Source organism: Meleagris gallopavo, chromosome 2 (assembly GCF_000146605.3).
Source record: "Meleagris gallopavo isolate NT-WF06-2002-E0010 breed Aviagen turkey brand Nicholas breeding stock chromosome 2, Turkey_5.1, whole genome shotgun sequence".
NCBI classification, from domain to species: domain Eukaryota; kingdom Metazoa; phylum Chordata; class Aves; order Galliformes; family Phasianidae; genus Meleagris; species Meleagris gallopavo.
Window position 1 is genome coordinate 48275271 of NC_015012.2, and position 15517 is coordinate 48290787.

The 15517-nt window shown below is 35.1% G+C and overlaps 1 protein-coding gene across 9 annotated transcripts in view; it reads right to left on the reverse strand.

Moving 5' to 3' along the window:
• Positions 1-15517, reverse strand: part of SYNE1 (spectrin repeat containing nuclear envelope protein 1) — a 286469-nt gene that overhangs the window by 230232 nt on the left and 40720 nt on the right. For all 9 annotated transcript variants that reach the window (XM_010707196.3, XM_019612919.2, XM_010707198.3 and 6 more), the window contains exon 3: positions 9066-9127. In XM_010707196.3, coding sequence (XP_010705498.1) covers positions 9066-9127 — 62 coding nt within the window. The remainder of the gene's footprint in view (positions 1-9065; positions 9128-15517) is intronic.

Below are 15517 nucleotides of genomic sequence, written 5' to 3' on the forward strand. Positions count from 1 at the left end.
CTGGTCAGCACTTTAATGATCACACAATATTTCAGAGTAACCAAAAATTTAGAGTGAAACTTGGTTCTGTTGAATTAAAGGAAATAAACACCCTCCAGCTTCTATGAGTTTGTTAGAATTCATATTCCTGCTAATTCACATAATGATAATATTTATATCTGCTAACTGACTGTAAGGACAGACTACAAATTTAGTTTTAAATTATTGTATGCTTAGTAATTTATTTTTGGGGTGCTTCTAAAAAGAATGCTTGTACAAAATCTTGATCTGTTATTTTTCTTCCATGGAAACATACATTTGATGATCCTAAGAAATGAAATGCTGCTTGCTCATGAAAAGGTAGTTATTAAAAAAACAGCAGATAGCAAAAATTTCTACCTCCCATAATCAAAATACCGAGCCTTCAGTGTTCATTTTGGATGAACTAAAATTTCATTGAGACATAGTTCTGGTCTAAAGTGGACTTCATTTGAGATGTGGCATGCTCTGATAGCTGCAATAATAGAGAGTGTATGTTCTTGAATATATGAAACAACACTATTGCAACACATTGTAAGAGTATATTAAGTCATATTACTTTTTGTTTTCTAGTAATGTAATACATAATGGCTAATGTTCTTCCTTAATATAACACCAAATAAATCAGTGAAGCAATCAGGTCACTGGAGTTTAATTTGTCCTGTTACAGGCAGTTGATGAAAATATAATTAATCGTCTTCACGTTCTGTGTTATCATTTCCTCCTTGAAATCTGAAATAGCTTTGGTTTTATTGGTATTATTGTGTGATTAAAATGAAGAAATATGTATTAAAATAATACATCATTAAAGACAACCATTTGCCATCCTAATCCAACAGCAGCTGAAGGCCTGAAAAATTTCACCATAGAAGTAAATGCTCCAGTAGTGAAGCTTGTCTCCTGAAGCTCACTCTAAAGTAAGGAAGAGAGGGAACCTTTTAGGGAGGATGATTTAGGATACCTTCTGATTAAAGGGTATGAGAGATTTAGAGTGCCCCATAAACCTTGTACCTGTAATGTGCCTGTCAGATGAACTGTTTGAGAACAACGCAGATCCGTTACAGCCTGAGTGCTCTGCTATCCATATTCTCAATGCACAGTACACTCCAAAATTTTTGTTATTCCAAAATAAAGTCAATACCTATCTGGCATTCATGTGCAAACCAAACAAGAGGTGTACCTCTTGTTCCCAATGTGCATCATTTCATGCTACAGACAACCTCTCATCATCCATTTCAAGTTCTTGCTTTGAAACATCCTTTTGGGTCACCCCTTTCCGACAGCATTTAGAAAAACTAGATTTGAAGGCATTACACTAAAGAAAAGCAAGGAAAGTACCCCCCAAAGACATTAGTCAAACTAACACAGTACTCTCCTTTCAACATAGATCAAATATTAATACAGGGAAAAACTAAGGAAAGGATGAGAAAACATTCAAACAAATAAGAGAAAGAATAAAGAAACCATTGAACAAATTACATCAAAGTCCATAAGACTGACTGTTCTGAACTGTGAGAATCAAAGAGTGAAATTTACTTTTTGTTGCTGCGAGCTTTGTGTAATTGCACTGTCAGTGTTTACCATCATACATCATGTACATTAACACTAATACAACAGGGAACAAAAGACAAGTAAAATAGCCTTGTTGCATGGTCTTCTATGTGATATTCCTCTTAAAATGAAAATTAGTTAATTAAACAGACTATCAAAATGGTATTGTGTAATACAATTTATAAGGTATTTCACTATCTGAAGATTTTAACAACTAATTATAAGGAGATAGAACCCTGTGGGTTTGTTGCTGGACATTCAACAATTCTTTGCCTCAGTTTTCACTGGCATCTGTACTTCTCATGATTCTCATGTCTCTGTACCTCCAGGTTTGAGTAAAATTCCCCAACCTCCCTCACCCCCCAGACAATAGCACTCCCATTGTTAAGAAAGGGAGAAAGAAAGATCCAGGGAACAACACATTGGTGTGCCTCACCTCTGTTCCTTGGAAAATCATGGAATAAATCATTCAGGAAGGTATTACAAATGTACACAGTGATAGAACAAGTGGAATTATTTTTAAACTAAAAGAGGCGAGATTTACATTTAAATGTTAAGAATAAACTCTTTATTCAGAAGGTGGTGAGACACCGGAACATGAGAGGTTGTGATGCCCCATCCCTGGTGGTGTTCATGGTGAGCTTGGATGGGACCCTGGGCAACCTGGTCTAATGTGAGGTGTCCTTGCCCATAGCCAGGGGTTAAAGCTAGATGATCTTTATAAACTCTTCCATCCAGACTGTAATTCTGTGAAATATCTGTTAATTCCATATTTCGGATTTGGATTTTACTAAACTTAGTTTACTGTGTCAGAAGAGGAGTATCTAATGGTGGTGTATCCATCATATATTTCTTTCTGTGAGGCTTGTCAGTCAAACATTTTTTGTATAAACTGATGCTTTTTAACTAATTCATAGTATTTCCTGAAACTGCAGGAAAGATCAGTTTGTAAGTGAAGCAAGTATAAACAAAACATATCCTCATCAATTCCTGTTAGGGATCAATTCTAAATATAGCAATTTAAATAAATGTTTAATGGGAGATGAAAAAATAACCTTTACAATTAATTCCAAATTCATATTGCTCCTACAAAGCACATGAATTTGGTTGTAGAATGCACCTCTCTTCTTGTGATACGACTGTTCCTAAATGTCATCGTTGCTATAAACTAACTACTGTACTAAATTTGTTGAAAGAGTATATACAATAAAGTATGTAGAATATCATTTTGCTTACCCAGAGAAGCTTATGTAATACCAAATCAAGCAACAAGGCATAGGAAATTTCAGTGGAGACCCGATGAACTGTTGAATTAAAGTCTGTTGCTCATCAAAGAACGTTCTGATTTTAACCAAAGAATTTTGTCAAAAAGTTTATAAGTAAGATATTCTTTAATACTGTAGGATTTCAAAAACTTATTTCATGCACTTCTCTAACGTTCTTTTTGCCTGTTTAAGAATTACTTCATTAAATTTTTCATGCAGTCTTTTCAGCATTCAGTATATAGTGTTTTAGGATCATCACAGCCTGTTACATTGCTGAAGCTACTCAGTTATAAGCATAAAGCTAAAATCTGGAGTATATTCAATATTTTCAAAGTTAGAAAATTTTGTTTTCACTCTTGGCTTTCACTGATTTTAGTTAATATTTTGGCTGCATATCATGGCTATCAGATGAGTAGATATTAAGTCCTGTTGAGTCTCTAAAATAAGTATTCAAGAGATTTTTACTGATTACAACTCTTAAAGGAAAGTCAGAACAACACAGTGGTTTATTCTCTGGTAACCAGTATAATCACAGAAAAGCTTGGGTTGGAAGGGACCTTAAAGCCCATCCGTCTTCAACTCCCTGCCATGGGCGGGGCTGTCACCCGCTGGATCAGGCTGTCCAGGGCCTCATCTAACCTGACCCTGAACACTTCCAGGGATGGGACATCCACAGCTGTTCTGGATATCCTGAGCCATTGCCTCGGCACCTTCACTGTAAAGAATTTCTTCTGATATCTAATCTAAATCTACTGTTTTTTATTATTTAAACCCAATACCTCTTGACCTGTCAATATACTCCTTGTTAAAAAGTCGTGCTAAACTTCGCTGTTGTGTTCCAACTTTTTTCACATTTCATTTCTCATTTGAATTTTTGCTACAGGAATATTTTCCTCACTCCATGTAACTAACTTTTCTAATGAATACACTGTATTACACAAACAACAGTTATTGGAACCACTATGAATGCCAATGTGAACACTGGATAACTACCTTTACTGCATTAATTTTCAAATGATATTTCAAAAACTGCTGAAAAAATGCATGAAAATCCAGCCACATGCACAAACAGGAACAAATCTGTTTACTGAATTTGCCTCTACTGTGAAATACACATGAAAGCAGGAAGGGGAACGTGAAATTCCACAGTTATTCTATTGTTGCCAGCCCACTTGTCTGCCACAATTTCATAAATACTTAAGCACTTATGTTTTGATGCTCCTTCCTATTAATGTCAACTTTTATGATTGAAGTGAGAGGAACTGGGCCCTAAATCTAACATGACTAGTTCCTTCACGCAAGTTAATTTTGTGAATGCTAGTTCACTCTTTGTTTAACATTAGAGTTACATGCAGAACTTGTGAAAACATACAGTAAGCAGAAAGCTGTAAATCACATTTGTTATCATGCAGATAAAATTGACTTAAAGTTTTTCCTCTGTCAGTAACTAAGATAACTAGGAGTCTTTTTTTTTCCATTTTAAAAAGGCAGAACTATATATATAACTTATTTGGTGTAATTTTACCCTACATTTAAAACTTGGACTTAATAATGATTCCTCAAAATTTACACAGAGGAGAAGTGAAATTGTTTCTACAGATTTGAAGGCTGGAAGTCAGTGGTGGAGAGAAGTCTAGTTCCAGAACCTTAGAGAAATATATATAAATAGCATCGGGTTAGAAAGCTTGAATGTTCCAGTCCTGCTACACAAGCATATCTCATTTATCATTAATAGGACTGCACAAATTAAACTGGACAGCCAGAGGACAAATAGAGCACTTTAATCTGTTATCTTGACCCTAATATCTGCAAGTGGGTGGTAAAGAGACGTTTCAGGTTGCTGAGTCAGAATCAGAGAATGGATTCAGATAGCCTGAACTCTGGAGGGCGGATGAACCCATGCAGCCTAATAATAAAAGCTGACCCGAGATGAAACTGTTATGCTACCTGTTAGTAACCATCCTTGAAGCTCTTTCTGCCATGTTTGTTCCCTGCGAGACAGTGCCTTGTGGATGAGAGCACAGACCACGCTATGGCTGCTTTACTGCAATCTTTCTTTTCAAGTATCCCGTAATTTACTAAGTCTTTTATATATCTTGTGTATTGTGAAAACATATTTGGATTAAGAAATACAACTTCAAAAATAGTAACATTCTACTATAAAATAAGCATATAAGCAATCATATCTACTCTCTCTTACGGAATCCAATCAATTGGTAAACTCATTTCATTTAAGTTTTCATTTAATTTTTTAAGTTCCGTTTTTCTTAATCAATTATAACCCTATTCTCAAAGCTATTCTTCATTTTTTATAGATAAAAAGACAAAATGATTTTTTTTTTCAATTGACTTGATGGACTTAAGGTAGTTATTGAATTACTTACTGTTTTAATTGGAGCATGACTCTTTAGAAGAAAATAATAGACCAAGATTTTGATAATAATAAAGTGAATAATCTTCACTCATAGCAGTCCCTGACAAATGGTCATATCCTTCATATCCATCTTTATTCCTCCAAATTATTTGTTTCTCTTGATTGAATCAAATCACTTCTTCATTTCCATTTCTTTCAAATCACTAACCTTCACAAAGTCAGACACTGCTCTTTTTAATTCTTCTCTTCTCAACCAATATACCTAAAGGATGAAGTCTATCATTGTAGAATTTCCTCTTTTTTGCCATCCATAAACCTATGTTTCCATCTAACAGAGTTAAACTCCATGAGCCTTTGCTTAAAAAACATGAATTTCTCTTGATTTTGAACTTTCAAGCACTTACTCGCCAGTAGTTTTTCAAAAACATTCAAACTCTATTAAATGATGGAACAGTTCTCCAGTAGCCATGATTTTAGAGATACATTACTTTACTTTTAATCTTTGATGCTGTTTATTTTTTTATCCTTATTGTTGTTGTTATTATCATTTTCTCCTACTACTTTTTCAATTAAACATGTACCAGATTAGTAAAAGTGGCAAGTTCATTCAGGCATTCTTGCTATTAACATTCATGGTGTCCATATGAACTTGTTTTGGTCAAAGCACTTCCCAAGCAGTTTAGAAAGTTAAAAATAAAACAGAAGGAACAAATCCTACTACGACTACAATAACTTCCATATTTTTCATAAATTCTCAGTTTGAAAACATTCCCACTTAAGCTAGTAAATGAATGATAACAGAAAGATCACATTCAATAATTCTCATTAAATATGAAGAGAAAAGCAGCCAATACTAACTTAAAGTATAAATTCAGTTACAGTTCTATTACTAAAGTTCAAGAACCAGGAGAATTAATAAGTTGCATATGACAAAATATTCTTCACCTAACTGAAAGCAAAGTTATATAAATAATTATGGGAAAAATCAATCTGGCTTGGATCAGCACTCCAATAATATTTCAGAATTAGGGTGCACGTAGCTCAGAAGGGAAGTAAGATTATTTAGAATAAAGTCAGTTACTATATAAATAAATATATCAGACATCTTGTTATTAGCCTCAGAATTTTCATGCAGTCGCAACTATACTAATAATATTTATAGTACTTGTCAGTCAAATCTATCACTATCTAAAACAGTGCCCTTTTAACTCTCTTATTTCAATAAACAGGCTGTTAATACATAGAGGACAGGTTTTAACAAGAAGTAGTCCTGAAAATGTGTACAGTACAAATAATTTAGGTAATGTAATAGCTTTACAGTAGCCACAAGAAAACACGCTTCTCCACCAACGCCTGCGAAATTACTTATTTCAGGAAACTGCTATTCTCACAGGTAAAACTTCTGGCAAATAGTGAAAGCCTTGGAACAAAGCTCTTGAAAGCAGAGTTTCCTCGCAATCTTCTGGACACAATATATTGGTGATGAGGCAGCTAGAAAGCTGCTCCCTAATAGGCATGTGCATGAGAGTTATATGGTCACAAACTGGGATGATCTCTGACAGTGTCTACTCTCTTTCTTCATGCCAAGAGTTTTTCTGACTGTTGTCAGTTCATCATGTACTGCTGTTTCTGTGCAATCAATATCAGGCCAGTATTTCATGATGTTCCATCTTGGTGGTGCTCCACATTTTATCGGGTTCAAAGAGCAGACAACTCTGTCTAAAAATAGGTCTACTTCCAGGAGTTTCCTTTATCATAATTCAAAGCTCTCCATACAATGGAGATGTTACATCTTTCCACTTTCTTTTTAAATAATAAAAATTGCAACCATCCTTCTTAAGAACCAAGTAACCTAAATGTGGAATTTCTAGTTACAATACCTAGGAAATGCAATGAAATTCTATGTGTTTCACAGAACCATTTGTACTTCCTACAGCTGTGGTGAATCTAGAAAATGTATTTCCATGCATAAACAAACAAACAAACAAACAACAACAACAACAAAAACCCAAAGATTTAAGCTTGAGCTTCAAAAACTTTTGAAAGGAATGGGTCACTTTTTCTCTTTTGAGTCTAATCCCTATAATATAAAAACAGTTTTTGTCCTTTGACAGTGAAATAGCATACAGTAGAAACAATTCAAAACATTATACTCACTGCTTAGGCAGCGAGGCATACTTGCTGACAGCCATCAATAAAAATATCATAGAAACAATTTTTCTGTTGAAAGGTGAATTAACACAGACTACATACTGTACTCATATTGCTACAAGTGGGGGGTTTGTGGCTGGTTAACTGCCTTCTTTGACTGTGAGCATTTGGTTCTCTTCCACAGCATAATGGTCTTTAAAGAAATACGTATGTAGATGCAAAGAGTGACAAGATCCATCTGTGCACTCATTGCCGAAAGGGACTAGTTGTCAATGGTTTATGGTATAGCAGAGTTCACAACTCTTAATGCAAAGCAAAATATCTTATTTGAGCTACCACCATGACTTTATTGCTTCTTCAGGATCAGTCAATTACTACTAGTAAATTATCATTACACATGCCAACACACATTTATAATTAACAATATATACGTTTATCTAATAGTCACTTACAACAAAATATTAATGATCAATTATTAGTGAACACCATACAACTAGGAAATAGAAAATTACAAAATATAAGTTTTTTCTCTCTTTTGCTCTGCTCTAAACACTTAAACAAAACCTAAATTTCTTTCTATCTCAGCTGAAGTAAATGGAGCATTTGTAGAGTGCTTATATTCTCTGCTACATGTGGCCATTTACAAATATTTCAAAGAGAAACGGGACACAGATATTATTCCCAGTGAAGACCTACTGTCAAGAAATTCTAAAGATAACCTTGTTCTTTTATCTGAATTTGCTAATGTCAGTGCAGTTCATTTCACTGTAAATTTCTCATTTAAATTCCTTACAAGTAAAAATAAAAATTATTACTCTACTGTACAGTCTCATCAGACTAAATCACATGATATAGCATGGTAAAGGCTTCCTGCTTTACTCTGCTCATTTTTTGTGAGCTTTATTTGCCAATTCCTTATACAGAAAGTAAAACTGTAATTTTAGCTAATCCTCGCTCAATTTTCAAATTCATTAATCTTGATAATTTAAAAATATCTATTCAAAAAACACCTCTGATATATAAATATTTTGGTTTACTGGACTAATTAATAACTATGGGTAGAGTTGTGCTGTGAGAAAACTCTGGGAAGTGCCAAATTAAATGTCATTGCTCACATTGTTATATAAAGCTTGTACCAGTTGTAACAATACTTGAAAACTGTGTGCAGATCACATCCTTTATTACTCTACTAACATGAGAAATGAAATTTAGGTTGTGGTAAGAAGAAGCAAGAATAGTTTTGTGAAAAATCCTCATATGTATCAGATACTGAATTCACACTGGATCCAAGAAGCAGACTGTTTTTTGTAACTTGTCCAAGATGTTTCTATCAAACTATACAACTGAATCAAGTTTTATTCAAGTACATTGTATGTTATAATGTTAATATTTTTTCATATTTTTTCTTTGTGGAAAGCAGTTTCAAATCTTTCCTCTGTATGGAACAGAAGCTAATATGATACTTTCAGATCAGTTTCAGCCAAAGGAACTGAGCAGTTGCCTGTAGATATAGCAGTCACTACCACACTGAATCAGCTTCACCCTTGATGGTGTACAAATGACGTAGATTCCTTTTTCAAGTTTATTTTTCAAGTTGAGTCTTTCTGCTCAGCCAAATCTGAAATATGCTATATTTCAGAGTCTGTATATGCAGAAATAAAAAAAAGTTTGATCAAAAAACAAAAATATTCAAAGCCAAATGTTACCTTAGCCAGATGAGTATTGATCCATTTTGTAAAAGTCCTCTTTTGTACCAATTCTTGCTCATCTAAGGGAGGAAAAATAAATGTAATTAAACCTTGCTGAATATCTTTTGATTTACATGATGGAATAATAATATTCTCTACTGAGAACAAGTATGTTCTACATTAGTCAGTAATGCCATTATATTTTCTTGAGACAGTTCTGCTAATTTTGTGTTTAATTATCCCTAACAAAATCCACATAATCTTAAAATAGTGCTTTGACACACGACTGTTTGAAATTTCACCACAAAGTTGAAACTTTAAGGAGTGACTTTAAGGAGTGACTGGAAAGCAAGACCATTTCAAATCTGAAAGGGAAGACAAATTTGACTTCAAAGTTTATACTATAAATATTTACCTGAGGTATAAGCATCTAGAACATCTATTAAACTCTCCAGTTAGAACCACATCTCTGATAGTCAAGTTGCTTTTTTTTTAGAAAATTAACTACAGACCTAGGAAAAATACACTTAGAATGTTTAATTGCAAAATTTTACAGTGTAGAATTTAAAATGTAAATTTGCATTATCAATCTTATTTATCCCCTGGGAGATCCTGCCATAGAGGAGCCAACAGCTTGTTCAGATAGTTGGTAACCTGTTTCTTACTGCCTCCCTCAGTCCTGATTTTGCAGCATTTGTCTGATTTATAGTGAGTTTTACTTTTTCTTAGATAGTCCATCAGGGTCTGTTACAAGCTGCATAGGCAAAAATAGTTTCCAGATGTGCTTCACTAGCTTTTGCAGCTCAGGTCATGGCTGCTGAGGGAAGAGAATGTCAGTGCTATAGCCAATGCAGCAGTCCTTTTCCTTCCTTGCAGGGAACAGGTTTTTGATACACGGAGTACTTTTACACCACTGGAATCCACATATTTCTATTGGAGACTTTTGAAAACAAAAAGAAATATCTATTTCAATGAAAAAATACAACCAAAACAAACAAACAAACAAAAAAAACAAAAAAAATTGTGCCACTCTGTTCTCAATAAGTACCTTCATTCCTCTACAGAAAGTCAAAATAAACAGAAGTCCAGTTAAAAGTTTACTCTCATGTAACACACACATATCCAAACATCTACAGATGGAAAATCTAATTTTAGTACCTGCTTTTCCAATAGAATTGAGTAGCACTGAATAGTGATTGGATCTCTGTCACATATGTAAAATTAAAAGGGAATATTCTTTAATCTCCTTAAAAGCTCTGCAGTAGATAACAAGTAAGTTTGACATACTACGACTATTAAGCTCCCTGATATATATTAATGTAATGCTGATCATAGTGAGAATACAGAAAGATACAAATTACTGCACAAAATTAATCACCCAAAAAGTTATTTTAAATGGGACAACAATTCCTCCCTGATTACTTACAAGCTCCTAAAATGTATTTGTGCATTATGACTTGGAGATTTTATGTTTTCTTTACGCAGAGACAGTATCTTACAGGTAAGAAATACCAGAGAGAAGGCACATTTCTAGCATGTATTGCTAGATTAGCACACTTCACATCTAAGAAAATAACTTTGCTGCTTTTGTTTTCCTTTTGGTTTCAATGGGTAGCTTGACTTACATTGTTTTTGAAATATTTATCAAATTCCCAAAAATCTACTAGTTGCACTTACAGACAAGTTATATATTAAAAAAAAAAAAAAAAAAAATACACTCAAAATACTGCATTGTGCTTCAGCACCAGCTGGCAGGGAGTTTCTTTATTTTACATGTGAAAATTGTATCTATTCTGTTTTGAAATCACAGCTTTTATAATTTTTTTAATGAAATGCACTAACTTGAGAATAATTAATTCTGAACTGATTTTAAAAAATGGAATTTTTGATGACGTACAAAATAATATGAAGATACAAGAAATAATATCTTGTTGAATATTCCAGAGTTTCTACATTCTGGAAAACAGATTTCTCATAGGATGTTTTCAACACATGAAGACGACGTTTGTCTTGTGACGCACAGTAAATAATATTTCTGTCCTGGCAAGCAATTATGTCTATAGATAGTCCAATTCATTTCAGTGGAATTACTTGCATGCTCGAATGGCACTCTCTGTGAGTAGGTATGAGGGCCAACAGAAAGTGTGCACAGGATCAGTCCAATCCTGTCTTCTTTCACACTATTGCAGCTTAAAATGCTCCTGAAACTCAGACAATGGCTTACCAAAAAATAACTGCTCCAAAGGGAGTTGAACTCTGAACACAGAAATGAGTAAGAACAATTTTTGCCTCTAGTTCCCTAATTTGTAGTGTTACTGGATGTTCCTTATTGCACAAGTCATCTTACAACAACAACTGGAAATCAGAGAACCAACTTCCAGCCTCCAAATGGTTAGCAGCAGTCGACAGACGTAATTTCAGACAGACACAGCAGAAATAGCACTGACAAAAAATCTGTTTCAAGGGAATACATGTGAATAATGCATTTGTTATGAGCTCTACAGCAACTATTGATAACAAAGTTTTCTTTCTTTAGCAATTACTTTGTACAGGTTTAAAAGAGGAATAGGCTTTACCAATTAAAATAACTTACGTCTGAGCATAATACAAGCAGTGGGTTAATTTTACAAATTCAGCGATAAATATGCTTTCTACGGATCTCCCTGAGGCAAATGTGCTATTTTCATTGAACTGACGTAAATTCTCCACAGAAGTACAGCTTATTCCTAACCTAACTGAAGATGCATATGTAATACAGCTTGTTATGTTTTCCCCACTCACACTGCATCCTCCTCTTTGCCCCACTTACCCTGCCGATGCTGAAACGACCCAAGAAGCAGATGTAAGGATGTAACATTTCTGCCACTGGCACCTTTGTAATGAGCCATAAGCACTGCTTGCTGCTGTTGCCTGGTGTAGGGTGAAGTGTTTTTCCAGAATACAGCCAGAAGCAATTTTTCAAGAACAATTTTTTCTCACTCAAAATGAAGGCCTCTTATGCAACATCCTCCACCTGTTCCTATCGGAGGATGCACATGCAGCCAGACTGTAAAAACATCTTTATGTATTCTTGCAGAGATGCAGCAGCCAGATAAAGCCAGCTGTGTTTGCAGCAGCTCTACCGGTCTCACTACCATCATCCTTCTTCACTGTTTTCCTGAAGAAAGATTTTATTACCCCATCAGCAGCCAATCTGTGCATGGAAACCTCTGATGTCAAGAGCCTGAATAATTAATTCATCCAGGCACTGGGACAACCCTACTACACGGCTGGTATCTGAACGCAGCAAGATGTGTGGCTGCAGAAAGCAATGCAGTCTTCTCAATGGTGCTTTTGTAATAAGACACTACTCAGTAAGCACAAAAGTGGCTAAATGACATAGCCCTTATCTAGGCAGGCTGCTTTTTATAGTAACCACTTGGGCTCCTCATCACATACTCTGTTCAGACACGGGAGTCCTTCAGTTTTTCAACTGAAACACTGAACTGGAAGAAATAGCAAACAATGAATCTGAACAGATATTTAGGCCACTTAGCTTTTAATAATGTATTTGAGCAACTGTTTAAGAAGGATGAAACAAGTAAAGATGCACAGAATTTTTGGCTTTTACCTGAGTCAGCATGCAACATTTTGCAATTTCTGAAAACACACTATACTTGCCATTTCATTAAGACATTAAGTCAAGTACCAGATCATCTGAACAGTATCTATTTTGCTCTGGTAAAACAAAGACAGTTACAAAACAGTGCATGCAGAGATTCATATGTTGTTCCCTGACAGGGTCCAACACGCCATGTATTATATTGAAATAAGAACAAAAGGCACACTTATAGTGAGTCACTATACCGAATGAGTCACTATAGGAGCTGAATTCAAATTTCTGTATATGTGAAATACCATGACTGATAAGATAACACTGATTAGAAAAAAAAATTTGCAAGAAAAAAAAACTGTTTAGTGAATTGTCTTCCTTTAATTGTCTGGAAATAACTTCATATTCTTATAAACCTTTTTTCTGCTAATACATCACCAGTAAACTACATTCTGTGTCGATTAGGAAAAAAAGACGAACACAATTGAATATATTTACATAAAAATTTTTAAACTATTTTGAATGATAAAAATATGCATCTTCAGGTAGTGATAAATATGCTGGTGACATTTTCAACATGCATATATATTATAATGAGCATGATATAATGATCATACAAGAAGAAACGGACAGTAATGGACTCTGTAGGGTAGGAGTTACTTTCTTTTAGAGACAGCCTTCCCAACCAGCCAAACCCCTAACCCAGTTGTAGAACTGCACATGCTGCATCTGCATGGTATGCGGCAGCATCACACACCTCTGGCTTCAGGTGCATAGGGACTGGCTGGCGGGAAGGCAGATGCAGTATGAAGAAATTGTATAGAGAGGATTCCACTGTTTCTGCAAGGTAACACAAGGAATCTCTTGCACTGAGACGTGATAGGGGTAAGTTCACACATGGCTAACAAAAACATCTTTTCTGATTCTTGGTGACCTAGCATTGCGGAGATTTGACTTGATTCTATCTTTAGTGAAATTCAAGTTGCTCACAGCGCCTCATTTTTGTTTTCGTTCATTTGCTAGTTCTGCCTACAAAACACCAAACAGCCTCCTGTCTTTTTGTTTCCCACATATTCAAAGTGTTTAGGAACACTGGTAAAACAACTTGGAAGTGTAAAGGAATGTGCCAAACCACCTGCAATGCTTCAAGATGTTGCTTGAGAACATGCACAGTGCAGAGAGCCACAAACAGCAAGCATCCTGCTGGGAAAGTGTGTTTGGTCAGCAATTTGACACAAATTCTCTAAAGCTTTCAGTAAGAAATATTATATGGCAATTTCAATCCTCACTGTGAATATTCTTAAGACAGCTGTACAAAAGCATGCAGAGTTGAAGCAGTGATATGAAGAGATTGCTCATGAAAATGATCAATAATCAATATTTAAAACTAAGTATGTTTAATCAGCATCTACATTTAGGATTAATGCATAGAATATGCAGGAAGATTCAGTTCGTTTCATCAAGTCTACAGTTAATAGAATTTTATGGTAGGAAAAATTTCCTTTAAAACAAACACTTTTGATTGTAGCTCTGAAGATAATATATGACTAAATTTAACCATAGCATTATATACTCCAAGAAGGCAAAAAAAAAAAGAAGGAACAATGTGCAGTGAAAGTGAAGTAAAAGAGAGGGGAAAATTGATTTTGGCAGCCACTGCAATGCAGTTAGCATCAAAGCTGAGCAGTAGCAATACAAAGAATGGAAATATATTTTAAAATACTTTATGGACTTAGCACTTTGCTATTTTTTATATTTTGAGGGGAAATACAGGGTTTGTCAAAATGTGACTTGGGATATATGTCCCTATTGAACATGTATTATCAGAGACAGTGAAATAGACCTATTAATAGATCTGTTGTCTAAATTTTCAAGCTCTGAGATGTAGGTACATACATCATCAAGATTATGCCTCATTATTCAGCACCAGTTTGCTCCCCATGAGTTTCTGCATAAAGAAAATCCATGCACAACGGCTGAAATGCAAGCAGCCATCCACCATGGCTAAAGGCTCACTAGGAAAAATGATGGGGGATCTGCTCTATGGGGTGCATACTGGCATAAATCATTGCTCAGTATGAAGGCAGTTCAAGAATGGTGGTTCAGAGAAAAAGGGTTTAAAGCCATTTGATGGAGTGAAAGTGTTCCACACACACTGTTGAAATAGCTATAGGTAACTGTAGCATAGAGAAGTAGCCTCACAGATGCAGGAAGCCTGCCTGATGTGCAGTGAGCTGCTGGACAATTGCTGGCATGTTGCTGAGAATTTTCTGCGATTCAGAAATGTCTTTACAACATATGCACTTGATTTTATACATTTTTCATTTATTCCTATTATTTCTGAGACAGAAAAAGTGTCTATCCAGCCAACAGTAAGAATGATATACAAAGCGATCCAATTTATGATACAAACAAGCTTGGATGATAAATTTAGGATCACAGATCACTTGCTGTGCAGTGTTAAAGTGGTCTTAAATGTTTGAAACCTGGGTGCCCAAAAGTGTGAGCTATGCCAGTGAGTGTGCGATTTAATTTTGACTGCTGGCTCCCCTTCTATGTTTTTACCAGAGCAGCTCTTAAACTGTCACAGTCATAATCTGGGATATGGGAGACATCCAGTCCTTAAGTATAAGGTCATGCTCTGATACGGCCACATTCTTACACATCTCAAACTTTCCTACTACATCCAGATCCACAGCATTGCTCTACTTTTCAGATCTGATGTCTGGGGGAAAATGAAAAGAAAATGGTGTACAAATATACTCTTGATCTTTAGAAGGCAGATGGGGCACAGCATGGTATTTGCAGTGGATTGAAAGATATGCACAGAATGTCATCCTTGTGACTTGGTATGTCTTTCCCATGTCTAGTCTTGTGC